This window comes from Lipotes vexillifer, unplaced genomic scaffold (assembly GCF_000442215.2).
Source record: "Lipotes vexillifer unplaced genomic scaffold, Lipotes_vexillifer_v1.1 scaffold1424, whole genome shotgun sequence".
NCBI lineage: Eukaryota > Metazoa > Chordata > Mammalia > Artiodactyla > Lipotidae > Lipotes > Lipotes vexillifer.
The window spans coordinates 66,935-91,413 of NW_006788259.1; the positions used below are offsets into that span (position 1 = coordinate 66,935).

A 24,479-nucleotide genomic window follows, 5' to 3' on the forward strand; every position below is an offset into this window, starting at 1 on the left:
GAGGTAAGGGCGGCGGCGGCCCGCCGCGTCCCGCCGCCGCGCGGCCGCCCCTGGGCCGCTGCGCCGCCGCCGCCGCCGCCGCCGGGGCGCGGGGCGCGGGGCTCGGGGTCCCAGGCGGAGCGCGGGGAGGGCGGGGGAGGGGCGCGGGCGGGCCGGGGCCGGGGGCCGGGCTCACGGGGCGTCCTCTCCCCGCAGCTGCTGCCCCGGCGCACCGACTGGACCGGGAAGGAGCATCCCAGGACCTACCAGAATCTGGTGAGACATTCACGTCGCGGAGCAAAGAAACTTTTCCCCGAGTCGAATAAAAATTGAATTTCCCGCAATTTTTTTACAGAGACAAAAACTTGGCCCCAGAACCTGAAAGCTCCGAAGGCCACGGGGAGGGTTGGGAGGCCGGCGCGGGGGTTGCGGGGGGCAGTGGCCGGGGAGACCCGCACCCCGGGGCCGCAGGGGCTGCCGACAATTTATTTGTGATATTTTGTTAATGTGCTAGAAATAAAGATACGTCATGAGTGTTGTGCAGTGCAAGGCCGGAGGAGGAGGGGCCGGCGCGCGCGTCCGTGCGGACGCGGGGGCGCGCGCGAGGCGGCGGCGGCGGCGGCGGCGCGAGGAAGGAGGGCGCTCTCGCTCGCCTGCTCGCTCTGCACGCGCGCTCGGCTCGGCTTTCTCCTGCCGCACACAATAGCTGGTGACTAACTGCTCCGAAGTGACATTAGCATTTCACAAGCCGCCTATTCAGCCGCCGCGGAACCGTGACAAGACGTTATTTTTTTCCTCTTCCGTTTCAGTGGCTTTCCTTTACCTTCAGAGCTAGGTTTTTGGGTTTTTTTTTTCCGTCGGAGGGGTTCGGCCGGCTGATGGTCGATGGCCAGCGGGCGCATCTTGCATCTACGGAAGCCTTTTTCGCAGAAGTGTAAAGCGTGTAACACCCAAAAGCCAGAAGTTTAACAGGCTTTTTTTCATTTTGCTAATTTTCGCGTTAGGCCCCTCGTTAAATTAAAAGCTGCTATGGGAGGCCCCTGAAAAGTGTTGATTTTTTTACACGTACACTTACTGTGGAGTGGTGATCGGCAAGTAAAAGTTTTTCAGTTTTACAGCGGGATGTATTTTGTTAGTCGCTTGAAAAATACCTCTCTTAATTTTGTGGGTTTCCGAGTTGAGTATTTTAGTCATTTCTGAGAATTGATTTCTAAAAGTGGTCCTGACCCCCTTGAGTATTGTGAATGGAACAGGGGGGTATTTGTATTCGGGAGTACTGCTTTCCGTGTTAATTTCTCCTCCTCTGATTTAGGTTGTATGCGTATGTGTGTGATGTGTGTGTTAAAGCAGTCACTGGGGCACATCGAGCCTTTGAAATTTATGCAGTGCATTGATTTTTCGGAGACATGTTTGCAGCTGATGTTTTAAGATAGTTATAATGTTACTTCAAGAGGGCTTCTGAAAGGATCAGGAAGTTTCAGCTAGCTTTGAACGCCTTCAGCGAGATTGAAGAAGGCATGACATGATTTTTGATGGCTCCTGTTTCATTTGCATATAGAACATCTAACTTCTGTGTCTAAATGTGTTATGATTTAGTATAGGTTGTTGGTAAGTGCTCACAGCTATTGAAAAAAGCAAGCGTACTTAGGTTTAGTTAAATGAATAGAGAGTTAACAGCGCATTCATTTCCATACTGTTAGTTTTTCAAGTACGTAGTGATTTCAACTAGTCTTATTCAGTACTTGGCTAAAATGAATGGAGTTTGAAGCAAACTCCAAGATTCAATAACAGCAGTGTTTAATTTTTAGGTTTGTAATACTTGGCAAAATCTTAAGTGGATTTCCATGTATTTCTTGTTATTTAAAGAATTATAAAGATTATAATATTCCATTTTTAAGAACTGGACAGACAGAACTCATCTTTGCCTCTCTTTTAACCACACCTATCTTTGCGTTTTGTAAAACCCCACAAACCCCAAGTCACTGAAGGTTGCTGTGTTCTTTTTAATGTGGAGACTATTGGTAACGTTATTTTTATGTTTTTTAAATGAAGCGGCCAATGGTATCTGGCCACATTTTGAGAATGTCTGGTCCTTGTAGGAATATCATTTTGTTTTCCAATAAAAACAGGGTTACCAGTGTTTTTCAGCTTTTTTTGAGCGAGTTTCTTACCTCTCAGATGTTAGTAAAATGAGTTTATATTCCTAGTCTCTTTATCAGACTTGACTTAGGATACCGTAAGCAGTGTCTTTATCAGTGTGTTGTTTATCAAAATCCACCTATTTTGTATGGAAGTGTTTTTTCTTGCTTAGAGTGTTTTCAGACCTTTTTACCAGAGCAGTCATGTTGGCACGCTCATGAGATAGTTAAGAATTCTCATTAGACTTCAGGGTTCTCTGGCTCATTTTCTCATTTCGTTCGTTCAGCATATTACTCTGTATCAGCTGGATCCGAGGCACCATTTGAGGTACTTTCATACCCATCGAACTATATATATCGAGGTGTGTGGTATTTGGTTTAATTTTGTTTGACTTTCGGTTGACATTTAGTTAGCCCTAAAGATATTTTAGAACACTAGGTATTTAAGTACGTTTTTATTTAATAGTAGGATTTTGAAATTTTATGGTGAGCTAGGTGAGCACATGCAAAGTCTCTTGTACATCATTCTCTGTTGTCTTAATTTATTCCTAAGACTGAAAAAAGTTTTATTTTGTGTCCTATCAAATTTAATTTACATAACGTTGGTTTGAAGATTATTTTGGTGAGTGAAGCCAAAGTAATAACTATTGTTTGTAGTTTCAGTAGTGTTTACCTCTACCTGGAGATTTTGTTGCTTACGTTAACCAATAAATTGGGTAATATTTTAAATGGTTTTAAATGGGAGAATTTGTATGTCAAATTGAAATTTCTAGAGAACCTCAAATTACAGCTATTTAGGATGGGGTATAATATTTGTATTTGTGAGCTTAAAACAAGCATAGATCAGCATCTGCAGTCAGGCTGCAGATAAAATCAGTGGTTGAGTTTTGACCAAGCAGAAAGTGGAGTTTTAAGAGCAGTTTAAAAGTTTACAGAGTTGAAATAAACGTATTATTATTTTTTTAAGTGTCATTGGTAAAGGTATTGTTAAACAGGATTATGGTTATTGCTGTCTATCTTAAGACTTAAAACATTTTTAAAAGTGGATGGAATTTGATAGGAAGTTAAAGGGTTTTAAAATTTTTTTTGGCTCAGTGGTATACGTTTAAGCAGATTTTCTATTTTTAAAAAGTATGAGGTTGCTTTTAAAGTAAAAGGGCATTTTTTAAGCTTTCATTAGAACTCTTATTTTTTTAAAAGGAGTCAGGCGTAAGGAGGCAACTTTACAGAATAAGAAAACTAATTTTTGGACAAAGAGAAAGCTTTGTCATTTATTTATTTCTTAGTTTGAATAGTGAAATTAGTTGGTTTATTAAGTTTCGCTCTCTAGTTGTCACCTTAAGTAGTGGCGACATAATTTAAGTTGCATATTTATGAGATCTTGAGGTGGAATTTATAAGCATTTTTTGCCAGATTTGGGACTCTGATTACATTTCTTGCCTACGAGGCATTATTTTCCAAAACTGCGTTCTTGTTTTGCTAATCTGTTATGATATAATAATAATTATTTTTTTGTAGTGGTATTTGCTTTTTAAAAAATGATTCCACTTTATTAGAAATCTTTGTATTCAAGGGAAAGGATTGGGAATCAGGAGACTGCGGGTTGTGATCTTAGCCCTGCCTACAGTTAGCCTGCAGGTTAACCTCTGGCAAGTCAGGAATTTCTCTGGGCCCCTGTTATCTCATTCTTGTCAGGTAAGCGAATTGAAATCTGATTTTTGACTAGAAGTCGCAATGCATTGTTTCTAAGAGCTCAACTGTTTCATTTTGGAGTTTCATTATCTAAACCACAGAAAAGTAGACTTAGACAAATCATGTATTTTAGTAAATTGTATAAATGCTTTTTGTAGTGCTGTTCTTAGTTTGTAGAATCATTTCTCTTTGAAAAGATGAAGATTTTTGAGACACAACCAATTTGTAGACTACCTCTTTATAATTAATATGTTTTCACCATGGTTTAAGTACTGGTTTTCATAAATTATTGGCCATCTTAAATTCAGAGATGAATAGGAACCATAAATAGGATTTTCTTAAGTGTGTGTTTATTTAGAGTATGCTGATTAATGTGAAAGTTAAGGTATAAAACCTAGGAGACCAGTTTTAGAAAAAAAAAAGATAACATATTAAATGTTTTTGAATCAGGGATTCCCATTCTGTATTAAAGATAACATAGTACTGTCAAAACTTAGCCGGTATCAATTTTGGAGGGGGGTGGCATATAATGAATTAAATGTGTAGTAGACTTATCATTTTCTTTTTTAATAGAGTATCAGTGAAGTAGTAAGCTTTGCTTGGTAGTCTCCATAACACGGTTTTCATGTCTCATAATCATTATAATGAAGAAAAAATGTTAGGCATGAAGGGAATAGTACATATTGAAGGGCTTAAGTAGGCAAATCTTCATCCTTTCTTATACATGCAATTATTCTATTGATACTTATACCATTATTTTAAAGAGTTTGAGACATTTACAAAAATTTTAAAATAAATACCTGTTAAATTGTTAATACTCCTGAATAATTGTAAAGTGGCATGAATATAAAGGGGGAATTGGATTATCCCCTCCCAAACTGCACAGTGGTGTTTTATGATTGTTATGAGGCAGAAAAGTACTGTTGGAGTCTGTTTCCCAGTCTGTACAATGGGTTAATAATAGCTCCTACTTTGTAAGATTATGAGAGTAAAAAGTGACTGGTACAAATCAAATACTATGTAAGGGTTTGTGTTTGCTATTATCAGAACTTTTAGTAGTAGTAGTAAAGGTTGTTCCAACTATAGCTTTCTAACATTGTATAAAAATTTAAGAAAAAACATTTTTATTTCAGAAACAAGTATGCATAACTTTCTGAATATAGTAGTTGCCATATAAAACCGGCTGCTTAAAACTTTAGAAGGTACTAGTAGTATAGTTACTTTGTAGATTCAAGAACAAAATAATTAAGCCTATGATACAAAGAAAAAAGTATAGTAAATATCAAAAATAAATCATTTTTATTTTTATTTTTATTTTATTTTATTTTTTTTTCCTTGCGTTATGCGGGCCTCTCACTGTTGTGGCCTCTCCCATTTGCGGAGCACAGGCTCCGGACGCGCAGGCTCAGTGGCCATGGCTCACGGGCCCAGCCGCTCCGCGGCATGTGGGATCTTCCCGAAACGGGGCACGAACCCGCGTCTCCTGCATCGGCAGGCGGACTCTCAAGCACTGCGCCACCAGGGAAGCCCAAAAATAAATCATTTTTAAAACATTGTGGGTAGATTTCTAGAAAAATTTTGTTGGTCTGTATAGTGATTCTAACTATGACTGTATTTGTGGAACAGTTAACATTAAGAAATGTTTGGGTGGTTGAAATATGCAGAATTGATTAGAGGATATATGAAGCTCTTTCTTTTGGTAATGATCAGATGGCACTTAGGAATATGTGAAGGGAGCTTGGCTGTTGCATCTGGTTCCTTCTGTACAGAGATTTTTGTAATTTAAAATCATCACAATAGTTTGTATCTTTGGAAATAGGAGGAGATACGTTGTTTCGTAATGTGGCTTAAAGGTATTTCTGTTTTAAGCAGAGTTTTAAAAGGACCATTTTGAATTTATTCTTAAGTGAGTATTTGGTTAAATAAATCCTATGAATGTCAGTCTTTTAGTCCATACAGAATTTCTTTGTCAGGTAGACAAGTTTTTTGTTTCTTTTGTCTAGAAACTTTTCTCACTTCTTGCAGCCATTCTTTTTCCTCAATTTTGTGGTTATCTATCATATCACTACAGAATTATAGCAAATAAAATTGTATTTTACCCAACTTATTTTGGACAATACCAGGTAGGTGAATTTCATTCTTACTAGTAGTTTCCACATAGAAGTTTTACAATTCATAGAAAAATATCCCTAGTACTAAGCAAAGTGGCCATTAGTTAGCAGAGTACTAAGTATATACATTTAGAATAATTTCGTATTTTAATGTACTTTCCTTTCAAGAAAGAAAGTCAAGCGTTAAAATGAGTGTATTAGAGGAAAAGATTTTAACATCAAATTTGTTTAGAATACTTCAGTTGCTTTTGTAATTGCACTTAAAAGTGATAAAGACTATTATATAATAGGAACCAAATTGAAAATTCTGGATGTTTTAAATGTGTAAAGTTTCTGTCTTGTTTGTGAGAACCTCTGTTGTTGACATATGAGTAATGTGAAAACAAATTATTTTGGAATTAATAAATACGTTGAGTATATGGAATATAGAAGAGGGTAAGCATTTTATAACAGGTTAGGGAAAATGACAATTTTTTTTTCATTATGGCATTTGAGAATTCAGGGTACTAAACATAAAAAATTGTGGTATTGAGCAGTGAAATACAAAAGTTTGAGAACCTTTGGTCACTACGAAGCAGGGAGACATTAGACGTGAAGCCGGTCCACCTTTAGTTATTTGCCTCACACACATGTACACACGTATATGCACATACACAAAAGTGGCCTTATTTAAGCTCAGGGATCACAGATAATGAAAAGGATGGTTGGATGAGAAGTTTTTGATATTAGGAAAATTGGGGTAGCAACATTGGTGTAATGCAGTTATTAGGAAAATTGGGGTAGCAACATTGGTGTAATGCAGTTTCTGCTTTAGTTAAAACTCATTTAAATTGTAAGAGGAGTGGGATTTGTAGTATAAGGCTTAAGTTATTCATGGCAACATGGGTGATAGCAGCCTGCTGCAAAGGAAGCACATAAGGAATCCGTTTATTCTGGGCTCCAGATGGCTGTGGTCACAGTAGCATGACCCGTTTGGTCTCTGTCTGGATAAAGAACAGGCACATAGCCTGTCTTGGCAGAGGTTATAATATAAATGCAAGAAATACTTACCTTTACTTGTGTCACTTGATTCTGGTTTAGTTTTGGGGTGTGGAAGTACTAAATTCTAGTCAACTTGGAGAAATATGCATTTTCTGAAACAACTTTACACTGCCGTTATATGTGTGATGTTAAGTTATTTTGAGTATAGTGTTTGAAACTGAAACATTACTAAAAATGAAACTGTTCTCTTAAGATTATTTATATTGGCATTTTAAGAATAAACAGTTTAAGAATTTTTAATCTTAAAATTAATGGACAATAACTTTTCAACAGAATCATAGGTTTAAGTTTTAAATTATACTTTACTAAGTAAGTAATGTTTTAAAGAAGCTTTTTTTTTTTTTTTTTTTTTTTTTTTTTTTTTTTGTGTTACGCGCGGGCCTCTCACTGCTGTGGCCTCTCCCGTTGCGGAGCACAGGCTCCGGACGCACAGGCTCAGCGTCCATGGCTCACAGGCCCAGCCGCTACGCAGCATGTGGGATCCTCCCAGACCGGGGCACGAACCCGTGTTCCCTGTATCAGCAGGCAGACTCTCAACCACTGCGCCACCAGGGAAGCGCAAGAAGCTTTCTTATTGCACAGATTTTGCTTAGCAAATTTGGCTTGATTTAAAAACAAAACTTCAAAATGTTATTTTAAGAAGTTAAACTTTGTCATTTTGTTGTGTTTTAAATTATTTTTTATAGAGCATCTTTACTTTGTGGTTTGTGGAAACCTTAATTCTGGATAGAGTTTTGGGGTTTTTTTTTAAACAAATATAGTCAAATTGTAATGAATAAAATTTGGAAGAGCAATATTGCATTTTATTTATTTGACAAATATGTATTGATAATTGCATTGATAATTCTAACTGAATTATTATCTAAATGAATTCTTAGGTGGTTGACCAAATTCTGAATATAAGACACAGTCTTTCGAGCATGTTTTTTCATAGTTATTAAGAGTAAATAGACCACCAAGATTAATTTTGAGACTTAGTAAGATTCTATATTAATTTTATTATACTCTAAGCACAAATAAGTCATAAGCTTGTAAGAGTCCTAAGAATTGTTACCCAACTTAGAAGATTTGACTTGAAAAATGGTTACATGGGTATTATTTAAGTTTGGTAATCATAGAGCCTGTTTGACAGTGTGGGGGAAACTAAAGTTTAGAGAAGGAAACTATAGTGTTATAGAAATAACACTAAACTTGGAATCAGAAGACCTCGGTTTGATTACTGTTTCTCCTACTTTCTAAATGTGTGACCTTAACCTTTGGGCCTCAGTTTTCTTTACCTGTGAAATGAGGAAAATACTTAACCTTATTTGCTTGTGAAGATAAATAAATTTTGAGCATACTTGGCACAGAGTAGGTATTCCACATTTTTTTTCTGTGTGGAAAAGCTATTACAGTTTTTAAAAAAATGCTCAGAAAATGTAAACTTGTTTTAAAAAGTGTAGATATAATTTAACCTGCACTTTGTAATAATGGTAACAGATTTATAAATTGTAAGTATAGAAGTTTTGAGAATTTTAGGGGCTGGATTTTAGTATTGGCCTTATAGAGTGATTAAACAGTGAATAGGGTTTTTAAAAATTTATGATTTTGTTTATATGCTAGAATAGACCTAAAAATAAGAACTATATTACATGAAGCTGACCTTTTAGAGCTCAGAACCATAGTAGGAAGCAGAAGCAACTAGCCTATCAAGTCTGAAAAAAATTGTGAGAAAACAGATGTGGGAGATCTGGAAAACTGTTTTAGAACCAGTCAGGTGTTTGGGACCTAGGGATAAAGTAAAGAGCCTGGTCAAATCAGATCGTTTTGGTGCCAAACATTAGGTGGATCTTATTTTCATTAGGACTTCTTAATTACATCCTAGAGGAAGGACTGGCATTTCTAGGTCTCACAGGTAAATCAAGTAGTTGGAATTTGAATATATTGATCTAAGCTCACTTTTAAAAGGTCCTTAAAAAGATATCCAAGTTTTCTTTCTCTGTTTAGGTGTAGAAGGATTTTTTTTTCAACATGAAAGGTCAACTTTTAATACTTTTCTTTCTGGCTCACTTTAATGCATATGTTGAAAACTATTCAAAATGTCTAGTTTATATCTTGCTTGCACATTGTTATATACATATATTTGAGGCAGTAGGTACTTTGGAGGGGAGGTAGGGGACGGGCTGTATGATTGTGGCTCTGGAGTTAGATTGCCTTGGTTTGTCTCATCTCTGCCATCCACTAAATGTGTGTGACCTTGGGAGGGTTCTTTTATCTTTTTGTGCCATCATTTCTTTATTAATGGGAATAATAATAGAACATACCTCTTATGGATATTAAAATCATTAACTCAGCTTTTTCATGTAAAACAACAATTACTACAAGGCCTAGCATTTAGTGTGCAGCCAGTATGTGTTAGCTATGTTAGTATTATTAATATTCATCACAGTTTACCGTTCGGTCATACTTTTTATGTGTTGAATACCTTTAAGAGCTTGAAAGCAGCTCTGGTCCTGAAAAGTAATGGGCATATTAGAATTGAGAATGTCAAGTTTTGTTTTGTTTTTCCTTAATAATAGTGTATGGACAATTACTGAGAATCCAGATATAGACATTTTTGGATAAGGGATTTTATTACAATATTGTTTTGACTTTACCTTTTAATTATTTCCTAGTAACTTAAAAGTTCATTCAGACTGAAAAGCTTAAGTTAATATTAAAGATACAGGGTTCTTAATAACTTGAAAATTAAAAATCACATATGTATAGCCATGAATGAGCTATTTTAATTTTTTAAAATTTGTTTTTGTTTTTACATTTTAAATATTGACCATAAATACATGGATTAATATTCATGAAGAATAATGTTGAGAAAAAGATAGTACCAAAAAATAATTTTTATTCATTTTTAAAAATATGTATTGGGGATGTGTGTATATATATGATGCATCTAGGAATGAAAGCTGATGGTCCCTGTTCTCATGTAGTTTACGGTAAAGTGGAGAAGAAAAACATTAAATCATTACATTGTTAAAGGTATAATCACGAACTGGTACATGAGTTAAGGAAAAGTCACCAAAGACTGTTCACCTAAGATGATGTACCTAAACTGAATAGGGTGAAGGAAAACGAAGGAAGTTCATTGAAGGGAAGATCTGAAGCAAATAGAAGAGTTACCTGGGCAGGGGGACGTGGGGAAATGCTGAGAGTATATACCACATGGAAAAGCCTGACAGGAGAGAGTGCAGGTAAAGAACCTGAAAGAAAGCCAGTGTGTCTAAATGTGGAAAGAAGTGGGGTCTGGAGAGTGTAGGGCTGGGAATGTGCCAGATGAGGCAGAGAAATAGTAATGGACTGTACATGTACTTCAGGGCTTGTAGACCATGTTAAGGATTTGGATCTCCAGAGAGCAAGGAAAGCCTCTGGAGTGCTTTAAGTAGAGGTGACCTGACCAGGTCTCTGTTTTGGAAAGAGCATTCTAATTGCAATATAGAGTATAGATTTGAATGAGGTTGTAGAAGGCATGAGTGGATGTGGGAAAGATGGGAGTTTATAGCAAAGATGATTTGAACTTGGATTGTTATTATGGAGATAGAGACGGGTAGATGGGTTTAAGGCTAGGAAGGAAAAATTCAGTTGAAGTTGGTGACTGCTTGGATATTTGGAATGAGGTGGGAGGGAGGAACGAACAGTGTGAAAAACGTGACTTCTTGATTTTAGATTGGTTAGATGGTGTTGCCAGTCACCACCGTAGGGAACTTTTTTGGTGGTGGGGGGTTGGCATGAGCATCATGAGTTTGCTTTTGGATATGTTGAGTTGAGGAGGCTTTGGGATGCCAAGGAGGGGAGTCTTTTAAGAAATGATGTGCAAGCCTAGGCTATAGATACAAATTTGGGAAGCTTTGCATAAAGTTTGTTCAGGGAGAGAGTGTAGAGTGAGAATAAGAGAGGGTCTGGAACTGGGCTCTTGGATCTCAGACCTTAAAGAACCTCACCCTTTAATGGCTAGATAGAGAAGTCAGTTTTTTCCTGCATATTTTCATATATTCATTTATCTAACAATTAAGCACTTACCTGTAAGTACTATGTTAGGTACTGGGTAGACAGGTAAACAAATTCTAATCCCGTGTGTTCTTAGGTAGGACATGGATAAAGTAAATTGGCAATTTTAGTATAGTGCAGGGTCTTATGAACCCCGAAACAGGGCAAGATAGTGGTAGGGCCTATATGTGTTTTGAGGGGGAGGGGAAGGGCATCATAGCTATCATTAGATTCCTCCTGAGGTCTAGGTATCAAAATATATTAAGAACACTTAATATGGTATGATAAGTACTACAGAGTTCTGGGGAGTGGGGTAAAGGAATGTTTGGGAAGGAGTTTAATGTGCTGTGGAAACACAAAGATAGAATGTCCCCAAAGAAGAGGCAGGTCATGGAAGACAGTGAGGCATAGACTGACATGGAGAGTGAGGTGTGGAGCTGCAGGGGTAAAAATTTCTAGCAGAGGGGTCAGTTTGCACAAGGTCTCAAAGCCAGAAAGCATGAGGCGTTTAAGAGCTGAAATTCTCTCTCCTAACTTTAAAATGAAAGTTGATTTTGAACAATTGAAATATACTAGATAATCAAGGAAAGATTTAGTTCGAAAAAGTGGATTCATAATATTTTATTAAAAAGATACAGTTCTGCAGTGAAGATTTTCAGGTTCACTACCTGAATTGTATTTTGCAAGAAGACCCTAAAACAGGATCATCACAAAACTAAAGTTAACAAGTAATGAACTTTCTTGTTAAAACACTTTAAAAAGAATTCCAATCAATTTAAAAAATTCACATTATTAGAATAATTATCATGTACAAGTTTGAAAGTCGAAGGGACCCTATAAATATTGTAGACTTTTACTTTAAATTTTTAAGTAAATTATTTTAGGGAAGATTAAAGTATAAATACAACTGTAAAATTTTATATTCTGCTGTATTTTCTTCTGAATGCTTTTTCTGTTTAATCATACTAGTGCTTGAAAAAGTATGTTTTGATTCAAGATGATGATATTAGGGAAAAAAGGATTCTGTAACTAAAGGAGTTTGTGAAATAAACAAAATTGAAAAGATATATCAAGATTTTTCAGAGGCTTTAATGTCATTGTGCTTTTGTGAATCTCCAAAGCTTCTCCAAAGAGAGGCGTTCTCCAAAGAGACGTAGTATGTATAACTTGTATTAGAACTTCTTTTCCAGAAGTATTCATTCTACCAATAATTATTGACCATCTGCTATGTGCGAGACTCTTTATTATTTTAAATTATCTTTTTGAAGTGTGGCAATATGGCTACATATTGTCTCTGTGATAGTATATTATGATAAAAAGTAAGGTAGGTTCCTCTTAATTGGCTTCAGCTTAGAAGAATGAATATCAGCTAATTTTTAAAAAAATATCATTCACAGTCTTTTGCAGTTAGAGTATAACAGATAGTGCAAGATGGAATGAAGTGATTTAATCCCTCACTTCCCCCCAAATCTGTCTTACCATAAGGAATTCATACTAAAATTGCCATTACTAAGTGGACTTTTCTTTTAAGTTGTCTTGTCTTTTTTAGGCTATTCTTGGCTATGAAATTTTCACAGACTTTCCTTGTTATTTATTTATTTTTAATTGAGGTGAAATTGACACACAACATTATTTTAGTTTCAGGTGCACAACATAATGATTTGATATTTGTATATATTGTGAAATGATCACCACCACACTAGTTAATGTCTGTCACCATATATACTTCAAGCATTTTTTTCTCGTCATGAGAACTTTTAAGATCTTCTCTCTTAGCAACTTTCAGTTGTGCAATACAGTATTATTACCTATAATCACCGTGCTCTTCATGGTGGCTTGAATGTTTTATAACTGGGAAGTTTTGTACCTTTTAACTCCCTTCATCCATGGGAGTGGACGAAATGTGTAAAGGGAGTCAAAAGGTACAAGCTTCCAGTTATTTTTTAAAAAAGAATCTAAGTGAATTTGAGTAGCAATTCTCAAACTTCTTCACCTCAGCACCTCTTCACATTAGTAAAAATTATTGCAGTCCCTTTGTTTATGTGGATTCTAATCTATTCATATTTACCATTTAAAAATTAAAACAAATTTTAAAATATTTTTATTCATTTAAATATAATAAACTCATTCCATATAAGTAAAATTTATTTATAACATAATTATGTTCCTAAACAAACCAAATTTGTGAGAAGAGTGGTATTGTTTTACACTTTTGGGGATGTTTAGCATCTGGCTTAATAGAAGGCAGATTCTTACATCCACATCTACATTCAGTCTGTTGGAACATCACATGTCATGTGGCCTCTGGAAAACTCACAGTACACTCATGAGAAAATGAGAGTGAAAAAGCAAATAACGTCTTCATATTATTCATAATTTTTTAAAAAATTTTTTGGCCGCACCGCGTGGCATGCAGGATCTTAGTGCCCCCGACCAGGGATTGAACCCATGTCCCCTGCAGTGGAAGTGCGGAATCTTAACCACTGGACCGCCAGGGAAGTCCCTATTCATAATTTTTACCTGAAAAATCCCTAGGGGTCCACAGAACACACTTGGAAAACGGCTGAACTGGAATATTTCGGTACTACACTGAGAAATTTTTTGTAACTTGATAACCTAAATATAAAGTGAAAAAATAGTGTACTTTTTTTTCTAATTTAATTCTCTTTACATTATTATGCAAATATTGTCTATTTACTAAAGACTTCCAGGATGGATAATAAAAATAGCATTTTATATCTTGGTTTTGAATGTTAGCATAAATTAAGCAGTACTTTGAAGTTGTTCCAAAAAGTGCTCAAACTTTGTAGTCGGTAGATTTATAGTCAAAACTTGTTTCATTTAACAGTTGGAATTTGGCCTTTCTCTCTGTGAGGTTTTTGGTATAAATAAATTATAAAATTCAGCATAGAAATCATGTAAGTGTTTTTAGATTTTATAATGAGAACATGAACTATCAAGTTTCTTTAATCCTGAACTATTCTGGAGATTTTTAAAAAATAATGTCGAAAATACAAAACGTTTATTATATTTGTAGTTAGGTGATTTTTTATTGTTTGAAGTTTTTGAAAATTGTTAAACTGAAACATACCATTTTAGGTTATAATGCTGTAGGTTTTTTCATTGTTCAGTATTTGCTCTGACTAGCATCTGTTAATTTATAACTTGCTGTATTTAGGTTACATTAATTCTTTAGCATTTTTCCTCCTCAGTGGGTCAAATCATGGTTGGGTAGCTGTTTTATTCTGTGAGTCAAGTGGTTTCACAGAATAAATGTGAACTTTTCCCCCAAGTAAAATGAAATGTTGACTAGCCAGAACAAATTACCATATTTTTAAAAGTTTATTTACTGTAAAGAAATGTATCACTTTATTTAGCAAATATTTTATATGTCTTTCACATAATAGGTGAAGTATTACAGACATTTAGCACCTGATCACTTGCTGCAAATATGTCATCGACTAGGACCTCTTCTTGAACAAGAAATTCCACAAAGTGTTCCTGGAGTACAAACTTTATTAGGAGCTGGAAGACAGTCCTTGCTACGCACAAATAAAAGTATGAAAAATTTCTATTAGAATTTAGATGTTTTTTTTTCTCACTTTTCGTCTTTGTGTCTTATCTTTGTGTCCATTAAAAATGTATATGTTTAATAGGCTGCAAGCATGTTGTGTGGAAAGGATCTGCTCTGGCGGCATTGCACTGTGGAAGACCACCAGAGTCACCAATTAACTATGGTAGCCCACCCAGCATTGGTGAGTTGTTTGAGTTCATTACCAAGTTGATATCCTCTCGGTAAAGAGCTTTTGAAATTAAAAATGTTTTTACTTGCTGCGAAGTCAGAGAATTTCATATGTACGTTAGCATTCAAAGAGGAAAAAGCTCTCAGAATTTTTTTCTTATGTTAGTAATCTATAGTGAAGAAGTCATAATACTGTGTAATTATGGATTGTATATATTGTACCTATCTAAGCTAATTAGCTCATTGGTATTTTTACAAAAAATTGTTTACTAAGGTGTGTATCATTAGGCTGATTTAATGGGCAACTGTTACCATAATACAGATTAGTTGTACTGATGGAAAACAAAAATAGTTTTGTTATTTTTATGAATAGTCATTTTTTTGGGGGGGAGGCTTTAAAATTTCAAAGGAGGAAAACTGATGCAGATAGGTCTTCCTCTTGAAATGGCCTCTAGATTCATCCCTTTTACCTCTACTACTAAAAGGCCCTTGTCTTTCCCGAATTACTATAGCATCCTTCAAACTAGTATTGCTTCTGGTGTCTTCTCCCTCTCTCCCTTTCAGGTCATACTGCATAACACTGTAATTTTAATCTTATTTAATATGTCACTCTTCTGCTCAAGATGGTATATGAGGTAGCTTATGCTATTTTAATGGTGTTGCAGTTCCTCTACCACCAAGTCTATACTTCTGACTTTCAGAGACCTTCATGTTTTAATCATAGCCTCCTCTCCTATCCCTACCCTCCTGCCTAGCCAGAAATGTTATTCTCCCTCTTTCTTCCACCTATCCAAATTATGCTTATTTCTTCCTTTTCTGGATAATTACAGTCAGTATTACTGTTTTATAATTCATCAGTATTACAGCTTTGTATAACTTCCATTTAATGTTTATATAGAATGTTTTTCTGTTGTTTTATTTTCAACCCTTTTGTATCCTTTTATTTTCCATATCTTAAAAAATAGCATAGAAGTTGTTTTTTAAAAATACAATATGACAAATTTTGTGTTTCATCTGGGACATTTTGTCCTTCATATTACAATTATTGATATATTTGGGTTTAAATCTAACTGTTGCTGGGAAGATGATCTCTTTTTCTCTGGTTGCTTTTAAGATTTTCTATCTCTCATTGGTTTTCTGCAGTTTGTGCTGTGTCTTGGTGTCAGTTTTTTCTATTTATCAGGCTTGGGATTTATTAGGCTTCTAGAATCTGTAATGTCTTTTGTTGGCATTGGAAAATTGTCAGCCATTATCTTTTAAAATATCATGTCTGCTTCATTCTCTGTTCTCTCCTCTGGGACTCCAGTTAAACAGATGCTAGACTTTCCCACTTTTTCTTCTCTCTTACCCTCTTTTTTACGATTTACATCTTTTTCTCTGATGCATTCTGGATAGTTTTCTCTAACCTGTTTTCCAAAGGTATGCTATGTTTGTATGGTGGGTAATCATGGATGATGTGTTTTTTTTAAACATACAGTTGTCCTGGTTAAATAATGATTTCTGTATGGTCTTACTATAACGAACAACTATTAAAACAAAGGATTTGAGACACTAGAGTTTATTTTCACTTGGAACATTGTGCTAGGAGGTTGAACAGTTTTCTTGAAAGAAGGGGAAGGTAAATTTAATAGGAGCTTCCCCTCTAGGGAAAAGTTTATCCTCTTTTTGAAAAAATGCATATAATAAGGGGAATAGGTTACGTTGTTCTTTCAACACATTTTCAAGCAGCCCTGTGGTAGGCAATGAGAGTGCAAATATGGTTGATAGTAAATAACTTCCCTCTTAACATTTGCTCTGTGAGTAATTACTCTGTTCCAGTCACTACTCTAACCATTTTCCATTTATTTTCTTTTTTAAAACCTTAAATGGTCTGTAGGTAGGAAATAGTCTTACTTTACAGAGAAGGAAATTGAGGCATGAAAAGGTTTGGTGACTTGACCAAGGTTACACATTTAGTGAGTCGTAAAGCCACAGTGACTCCCATTATGCTATGCCTTATTCTCAGTTAGCTAATAGTAACACTTGGCTGCTCAAGAAAGTTGGTATTAGTCACTTTTTGGAAAAAGATACCAAATATTTATAAAGTCAGATAAAAAATTTTAGGCCAGGTCATTAATGGCCAGATCAGTAAATATTGCTGACATGGATATAGGGGATATAAATATGGTAAAAATATCTTGAGTTTTGTGTCACATCAGAGTGACACAACTGGTATATTGAGGTAATATACTGAGGTAATAGAATTAATTACCAAGCAGGTAATTGTACCTTTCTGAAAGAGTTTTATTTCATTTTTAAAGTTTATGATAAATTTTCTTCCCATTCACATTTTCAGGAAAATGTTCTTTATATTCAAAAAAGCACCTGTACTAGAATGCCAATTTTACCTGCTTGCTTTTTTTATACTCACACATAGTTTTTGACATCTCTAAAGAGAAGCTGGACTAATCAAAACGACTCTACTTATTAATAGTCATAGTTTAGTGTCGTGTCTCGTCAGTTCACCTTGGTGACAATCTTGGATGTCCTGTCATTGCTATAAAAGTGTGACTAGATGGTAATGGAAAGAAAAATTCAGTAGGCTTTTTGGAAGAATAGTTTGCCTGAATAGTGATACAGTGTATCGTTTCAAGTTATCACAGAGTATGAGTCAGAAGATTTTTTTTTTTTAATATGAATGTTCGTATCTTATTTTGTTGATTGCTCTGCCATTTTCTGTCTGGCTACCTCTAAAAATTTTCCTTGCTCTTTCCTTGGTCAATGTAGTATTACCAAGGATCAGTGTAAATCAGAAAAAAAAACCTTAGCTTTGTAGTTTTTCATAAAATATGGGTTGAAATGTTTAATGTAGATTCAGATATTTAAGTTTTGATACATTTGGGAAATAGGGTTTTGTTGTTTTGTTTAACAAACTTTTAATTTTGAAATAAGAAATTAGTTGCTGAAAAGTTGCACAAAGAGCTCCTGTATACCCCTTATGCAGTTTTTCCTAATGTTATAGACCTATGTTACCTGGTATTTCTTAAAACTTCTCCACCAACATTGGTATGTTATTATTAACTAAACGCCAGACCTTATTCATATCTCACCACATTTTTCCACTAATTACCTTTTCTTGTTCCAGGATCCAGTCCAGAATACCATACTGCACTTAGGGTTTGCTCAGTTTTTTAAATTGAACTTTTTGCTGTAACTCAGAAGATATTTAAGTTCAGGGTGATGGTAAATTGGATTTTCCTTTCTTAGATTTTTTTTCCTGTAAGGCCTATATATTCTGTTCCAGTCTTTTGAATCTGTTTTCCATTACCATTGCCATAGCCACGTGTTGGGCCTTGGTACTTTTTGCCTGGAGCTCTACGTCATTCATTCACTTAGCAAGTAAATATTGAGTCCCTACTTATATCTGATACTGGGTTAGATCTGGAGTTGCAGGATAAAGAAGAACATGGCCTCTGCTTTCCTAGAACTTACAGGTGACCTGATCTCCTGCCTCCAGTCTTGTTCCTCTACCCTAGGACTTAGCTCTAAACCAGGGTTTCTTAACCTCAGCACTGTTTACATTTTGGGCCACATAATTCTTTTTTGTAATCGGCTGTCTTGTGCATTGTAGGGATGTTTATCAGCATCCCTGCCTGTATCCATTAAATGCTAGTAGCAATTCCTTTCCTGAAATCTTGACAAGCAAAACTGTCTCCACACATTCCCAAATGACCCTGGGGTAAAACTGCCTCCAGTTGAGAACCACTGCTCTGAACTTTCTAAAATGCAAATGTGATCATGTCATGCCTCCTTTTCCCCAATGACTTTGAAGAGTCTCAACTCTGTAATGTGGCTCACAAAACTGACCTTTTCCCATCTTTTCCTCATCTATACTTTGTGCTATAGCTTTGTATAACTATTGGGCAGTTCTTAAAATCAGCCATTTCTCTTGATCCCTTTCTCTCTGCAATGTCCCTCATTCTATGAACATTTATCTGTTCATCCTTTAAAACCTAAATGTAACCGGGTAGGATTAAGTGCTTGTACTGTAGCTTTTATCACATAGTCATGGCTATTTATTTACCTTTTTTTTCCTACTATACTGTTAGGTTCTGGAGGTTGGAAATTACGTTTTAGTGCTCTGTATACACCCAACTCCTCAGCATTAGTATTAAATAAAGAGGCAATAGGTAATTGATGTAATTGGTGAACTGCAGTGGGACGAGAAAAGTTCAGAAGTGGTAGGGGGTAAAAAACTGAATAGGTGGGTGGAAGAAGAGAGACTTGGTCCAAGGATAGCTTTGAGGTAAGCAAAACCCCCAGACACTGATTTTTAGGAAATCAGGGTTTATTAGTGAACTGGGTTATCGATTCATTACACTTGGAATATTAAAACCCATACCTGTATAATTTCAAAACCAACTCTTGAGTTTATCTCAGTGCTTTCTTATCCTGTTTTATTTTGTTACCTGTTTATAAATCCTGACTGCTTTGTACCTCCTGTTATTTGACGTAAATTGTGAAAATTGAACGGAATTCAGTCTCAGGGCAGGAGAACCAAAGTGGTTGGCTCCTTTCCAGCCCTTTACAACCTCCTTTAATAATGTTTTCGAAAGCAGGAAAACCAAAAGATACTACTAGTCCGTTGTTATCGCTGGTTTCAATTTTCTATGGAAGATTTGTGAATGTGTACTTGACATGGCCACGTTTATTTTCAAAGGTACTAACAGATCTCTGGTACTGTCCTTTCTTACCTCCTTACCCATATTATGCCTGTTTTCAGATATAGTTTATTCTATATTTATTTGCCTGTGATAAACAACCCTTCTTCAATAGTAAGTGACATGGTGGGGGGAGAAAATAGGAAAGGAGATACCTAGATACATTAAGTCTGTTTTTAAAGTTAAATGTGGAGATTCATTTAATGCATGTTTATCTTGTGGAAAAGATTGTATTAAATTAAAGCAATCATTTGCTAATTGCCTTGTTTGCACTTTTCTTAGGTTTACCATGTTAGCAAAGTAAACTTTTTCTCTCTAGATTTTCCAGTTTTCATCTTTTATGTTGTTTTGCCTAGGTACTTCCATATGTTTGTTATTTTACTTGTTGCTTCTGCAGCACAGTTGCAGTCTTGGTGAGTGGAAATAAGGAGTATTAGGGAACCTGCTTCTTAAAAATGTATGCGTGTAAGGAAACAGCTTTGCCTCGAAAAACAGCTTTACTACACAAACATCCAATTAATGCTAAAAAGCCTATACAGTAGTTCCCCTTTATGCATGGTGGATGGATATGTTCTAAACCCTCCAGTGTTTACATGAAACCTCAGATAGTACCGATCCCTATATATAGTATGTTTTTTCCTATACATACATACCTGATAAAGTTTAATTTATAAATTAGGATCAGTAAGAGATTAGCAACAATAACTAATGATAAAATAGAACAGTTACAACAATATACAGTTGACCCCTGAACAGTGCAGGGGTTAGGGGCTCTGACACCTCCATCCCCTGCAATTACGTAATACTATGGTAAATATTTATTGAAAAAATCCTAATATAAATGAATCCATGTTGTTCAGTGGTCACCTATAATGTAATGAGTTTTGTGAATGTGGTCTCTCTTTCTCAAAATATCTTATTGTACAAATTTAATGCCTTTTTTTTTTTAACCTCAACCAAGCACTTATCACACAATGGGGCTGTAATTTTTGTGGTTTGAAGTGCAACAGCAAAACTAGCACAAATTTCTTTTTCCTTCTTCACGATTTCACGGATAAAATATCGTTACTGTAGATTTTAGCAGCCTCAGCATAGGATTTTTTCTTTCTTTCTTTCTTTTTTTTTTTTTTTTTGCCCACGCCACTTGGGTTTGCAGGATCTTAGCCAGGCCCCGGCAGTGAGAGCACCGAGTCCTAACCACTGGACTGCCAGGGAATTCCCAGGATTTTTTTTGTTTTTCTTTCCTTACTCACTTGAGAATTTTCACCTTTTCACTTAAAGGAAGCACTTTACAGCTTCTTTTTGGCTTATCCGAATTGCCTGCATTACTACTGTTGCACTTTAAGCCATTAATAGTAAAATAAGGGATACTTGAACATAAGCACTGCAATACCAGGGACAGTCAATCTGATAGCCCACAGGATCTGATAACTCAAATGGTTACTAAGTGACTAAATGGCCAGGATATACTGGGTAAAGGGATGATTACATCCTAGGTAGCATGGACCTGGAGGGCGAAAAGTTTTTCATCATGCTACTCAAAGTGGTGTGCAATTTAAAACTTAGGAATTGTTTATTTCAGGAATTTTCCATTTAATATTTTCGGACCATGATTGAGTACAGGTAACTAAAACCATGGAAAGAGAAACCATGAGTAAGGGGGGAGTACCGTACATTAAAAGGAGTTTTAAAGCTTGTCCACATTTCTGGTTTTCTCTGAGGAAAGTAGTTTGAACAAAGGCAGCAAATACTCACTTAAAATTAGGTATAAATCTTGACTCTGTTCGACATGTGTGGCCTTAGGCAAATTGTTTAACTTTTCAGCCTCTCAACCTTCTCATCTGTAAAACGGAGATAGTATCTACCATATCCAGTTATTTGGAGGCTTAAATGAGTTAGCAAAGTGAGGCACAAAGCAGGTCACAATAAATGTTACTTTCTGCCCTTTCTTTCTGTAATTATCATTTAGCAAAATGAATTATTTTGCTGATAAATCTTGAGTACATTTTTAAAGAGAAGGTTCTTTTCCCTTCTCATTTTCACTGTTATATTTTGCCATATTTCCAATATTGTATTTGACTTACTCTGCAACTGCTAATTTCTTAACATATCTGGCACTGAGCTAGGATCTGGAGTTGCAGGGTTAATTTTTTACTTATGTGACTATATTTCTTACAAAAGTATTAGAAAGATTGTTTTATGTTATTATAAACCTTTGAGCTTCAGCATATAATGTCTAATTTAATATTTGGCATATAATTCAGTAAATCATAAGATTCTAATAATCTGTGGTCTCTTTCCTGTTCATTTATTCTTTCCCTAATATTCCCTATTCAGTCTTGTTCCTTTTCCTGCCTTCTGTACGATCCATACGTTAATCCTTAGTTAGGTGTTCTACTCATCACTTATTTGAATATATTTATTTCAATCTGTTATTTTCTCAGTAATCATTTTTTCTTCCAGAACTCATTTTCTTCTGCAATTTTAGTCTTCTGCTTTTCTAGTTATATAGTTTTATAATTTGTGTTGTTCTTTAACAATTTTTGATTTAGCTATATATGTATATATATTTTTTGGGGGGGTGGGAGAGGGTCTTGGTTTTTGTTTTTTAATCTGTCCCCTGGATGATACGCATTTATTTACATTTGTTTTCCTGACTACTTTTAGGGTCTGGAGGGTAGAAGTTACGTTTTATTGTTCTTTATAGACCCAGCTCATCAGCATTAGTAAATATTAAATAAAGAGGCAGTATGTAATTGCTGTAATTGATGAACTGGGGTGGAACAAGAAAAGTTAATGACATTCAGGTTTTCACTTGTCACAGGTTTTTGTTTTGTTAACTCTCTTCTCCCTACCCCCTCCCCTGCCCACCTCTTCTTTTCTTTGCTTTCTAAGAACAGGTAGCTGTGAGAGACTACTAAAATGTATTTGCATTTTTGGTTTTTAACGGAAATAAAGCTAATGTGTATTATGCCAAAATACCAAATATATAAAATAGACATTATTATTTACATTTTTTTCTTTTGCTTAAATTTCTTTTCAAATTATGATTGACCAAAAAAGGGAAGGCACTTTGAAGAATGACAGTTTCCTTGGGTGAGTTTAAATTGTTGCTCTTGTAGCTGTGTTTTATTTTCTTTTGTAAATCGTAAGATGAAATTTGTTTTTAGGTTATAGATGTGATGAGAGGTCTTCTCCCCCCAACCCCCCTCCCCCCCCTTGTGATGTGTCTGGCAAGTAATTTCAGTAGTAATTAGGAAGCAGTGGCCATTGCCTTTTTTAGTTTGCATCATATATTTTTCCAGATTGATTATTGGGTTTGATGTTAAGTTTCACAGCTCTGTAAGTGAAGCAAGTTATTATATTTTCTTCATAAAGTCTCTGTTTATTTTGAATTCCTTCAGGGAACCTTTGAAGTTAAGGATTAAACATCTTCCTAGACATCTTGAAAACTGGGAAGTCCATGATTAGGCTGAGTAGATATTTACATAAACAGCAGCAATTTGTTCAGCTCCTTAAGGGAGATGTAGGGGAAAAATGATCTCCCGCAAAAGTCTTAAAATAAAAGAAAAACTGTTCAGTAAAATTTGCATTTATAACATCTGAAGATTTGACTGTTTAAGGACAGTAAGTATAGATGTTAGTACATAGTACCTTTGAGTTTACAAAACGTTTTGTTTTATTTGCTTTTCATAGTAACTCTGCAAGATACCCCTACTTTATTAATGAGAAAACTGAAACTTAAGGGAGGTAGTAACTAACTGAGTTATATCCCTGGTTATTTTGTTTCTGATATTCTTATGCATTGAACTTTATATCACATTTATATAGCACCTTTTTACCTGTTCTGTGAAATTCTTTTTTTTGCGATACGCGGGCCTCTCACTGTTGTGGTCTCTCCCGTTGCGGAGCACAGGCTCCAGATGCGCAGGCTCAGCGACCATGGCTCACGGGCCCAGCTGCTCCGCGGCATGTGGAACCTTCCCAGACCGGGGCACGAACCCGTGTCCCCTGCATCGGCAGGCGGACTCTCAACCACTGTGCCACCAGGGAAGCCCTGTGAAATTCTTTATCCATTAGTCTTGTTACCACCTGTGTCCATTTGTTGATTTGGGATAGGAGCCTTTTGAATCAACCACTGGGGAAGCCCTGTGAAATTCTTTATCCATTAGTCTTGTTACCACCTGTGTCCATTTGTTGATTTGGGATAGGAGCCTTTTGAATTATGCCCCAGTATAAGAACTCTAGGAAAAATAAAACATGGTGTGTTCTGTCAAGTTTATATCTTGCCAGATAAATACTTAAATTTGAGAGAAAATAGTTCCGTGAGAAAACCTTTGTAATCTTGTTGGCGCACTGATTTAAGTTTTTCTAAAATGAAATTTTGTTTTTGGAACCCTCTGATTTCTTTTGTAAAATCACCTTTTGCTTTTAGTTATATACCTTCTGATCTGTTCTCTTTGTAGTCAAGAGATAAAACTGCAGTTATCCCAAAGCAAATCTTTTACTATATTACTCCCACTTCTTTCTCCCTAAAAAACTTCAACTTATTGTCCTCAGGGAAATAGCCCAAAATGCCTCGCATAGCTTAGAAAGCACTTTGCAGTCGCCTTCGACCTTCTTGGTCTCTCCCTTTGATGCTTGCCCCTTTGTGCTCCATGGGCTTGTCACACCTGACTTCTTTATGTAGCTTGAGTGTTATGCTCTTTGCAGCCTCGGACCATTGCACATGCTCTTCCCTCCACGTAGGTAGAATATTCTCCCCTCCCACCAACATTCTCTGGCTGTTCATTTTTCAGGTCTTAGTTTAAATGTCAGTGTTTTAGAGAAGTCTACCCTGACTCTCTGATATCCTCCTGCCCTATATGTTTAGGACCCTCTGCTGTATATTTCAGGATTTCCCTGTACCTTCTATTTGATGACACTTATCATTGTTATAAGTCCTTGTTTCATGTCTTTCTTCCCTGCTAAACTGCAATCTCCATGACGGTAAGTTCTGTCTTTTCTTTTTCTGTTACATACTTTAGCTCATACTTGGCTCATGTAGGTGCTCTAT

At 35.9% G+C, this 24,479-nt stretch overlaps 1 protein-coding gene across 1 annotated transcript in view; it reads left to right on the top strand.

Annotated features, from left to right (window-relative positions):
* PHIP (PHIP subunit of CUL4-Ring ligase complex) overlaps positions 1–24,479 on the top strand; it is a 127,021-nt gene that overhangs the window by 340 nt on the left and 102,202 nt on the right. Inside the window, exons 3-5 of the mRNA XM_007461537.1 lie at positions 196–255; positions 14,389–14,539; positions 14,638–14,736. Of these exons, the coding sequence (XP_007461599.1) occupies positions 196–255; positions 14,389–14,539; positions 14,638–14,736 (310 nt within the window). The remainder of the gene's footprint in view (positions 1–195; positions 256–14,388; positions 14,540–14,637; positions 14,737–24,479) is intronic.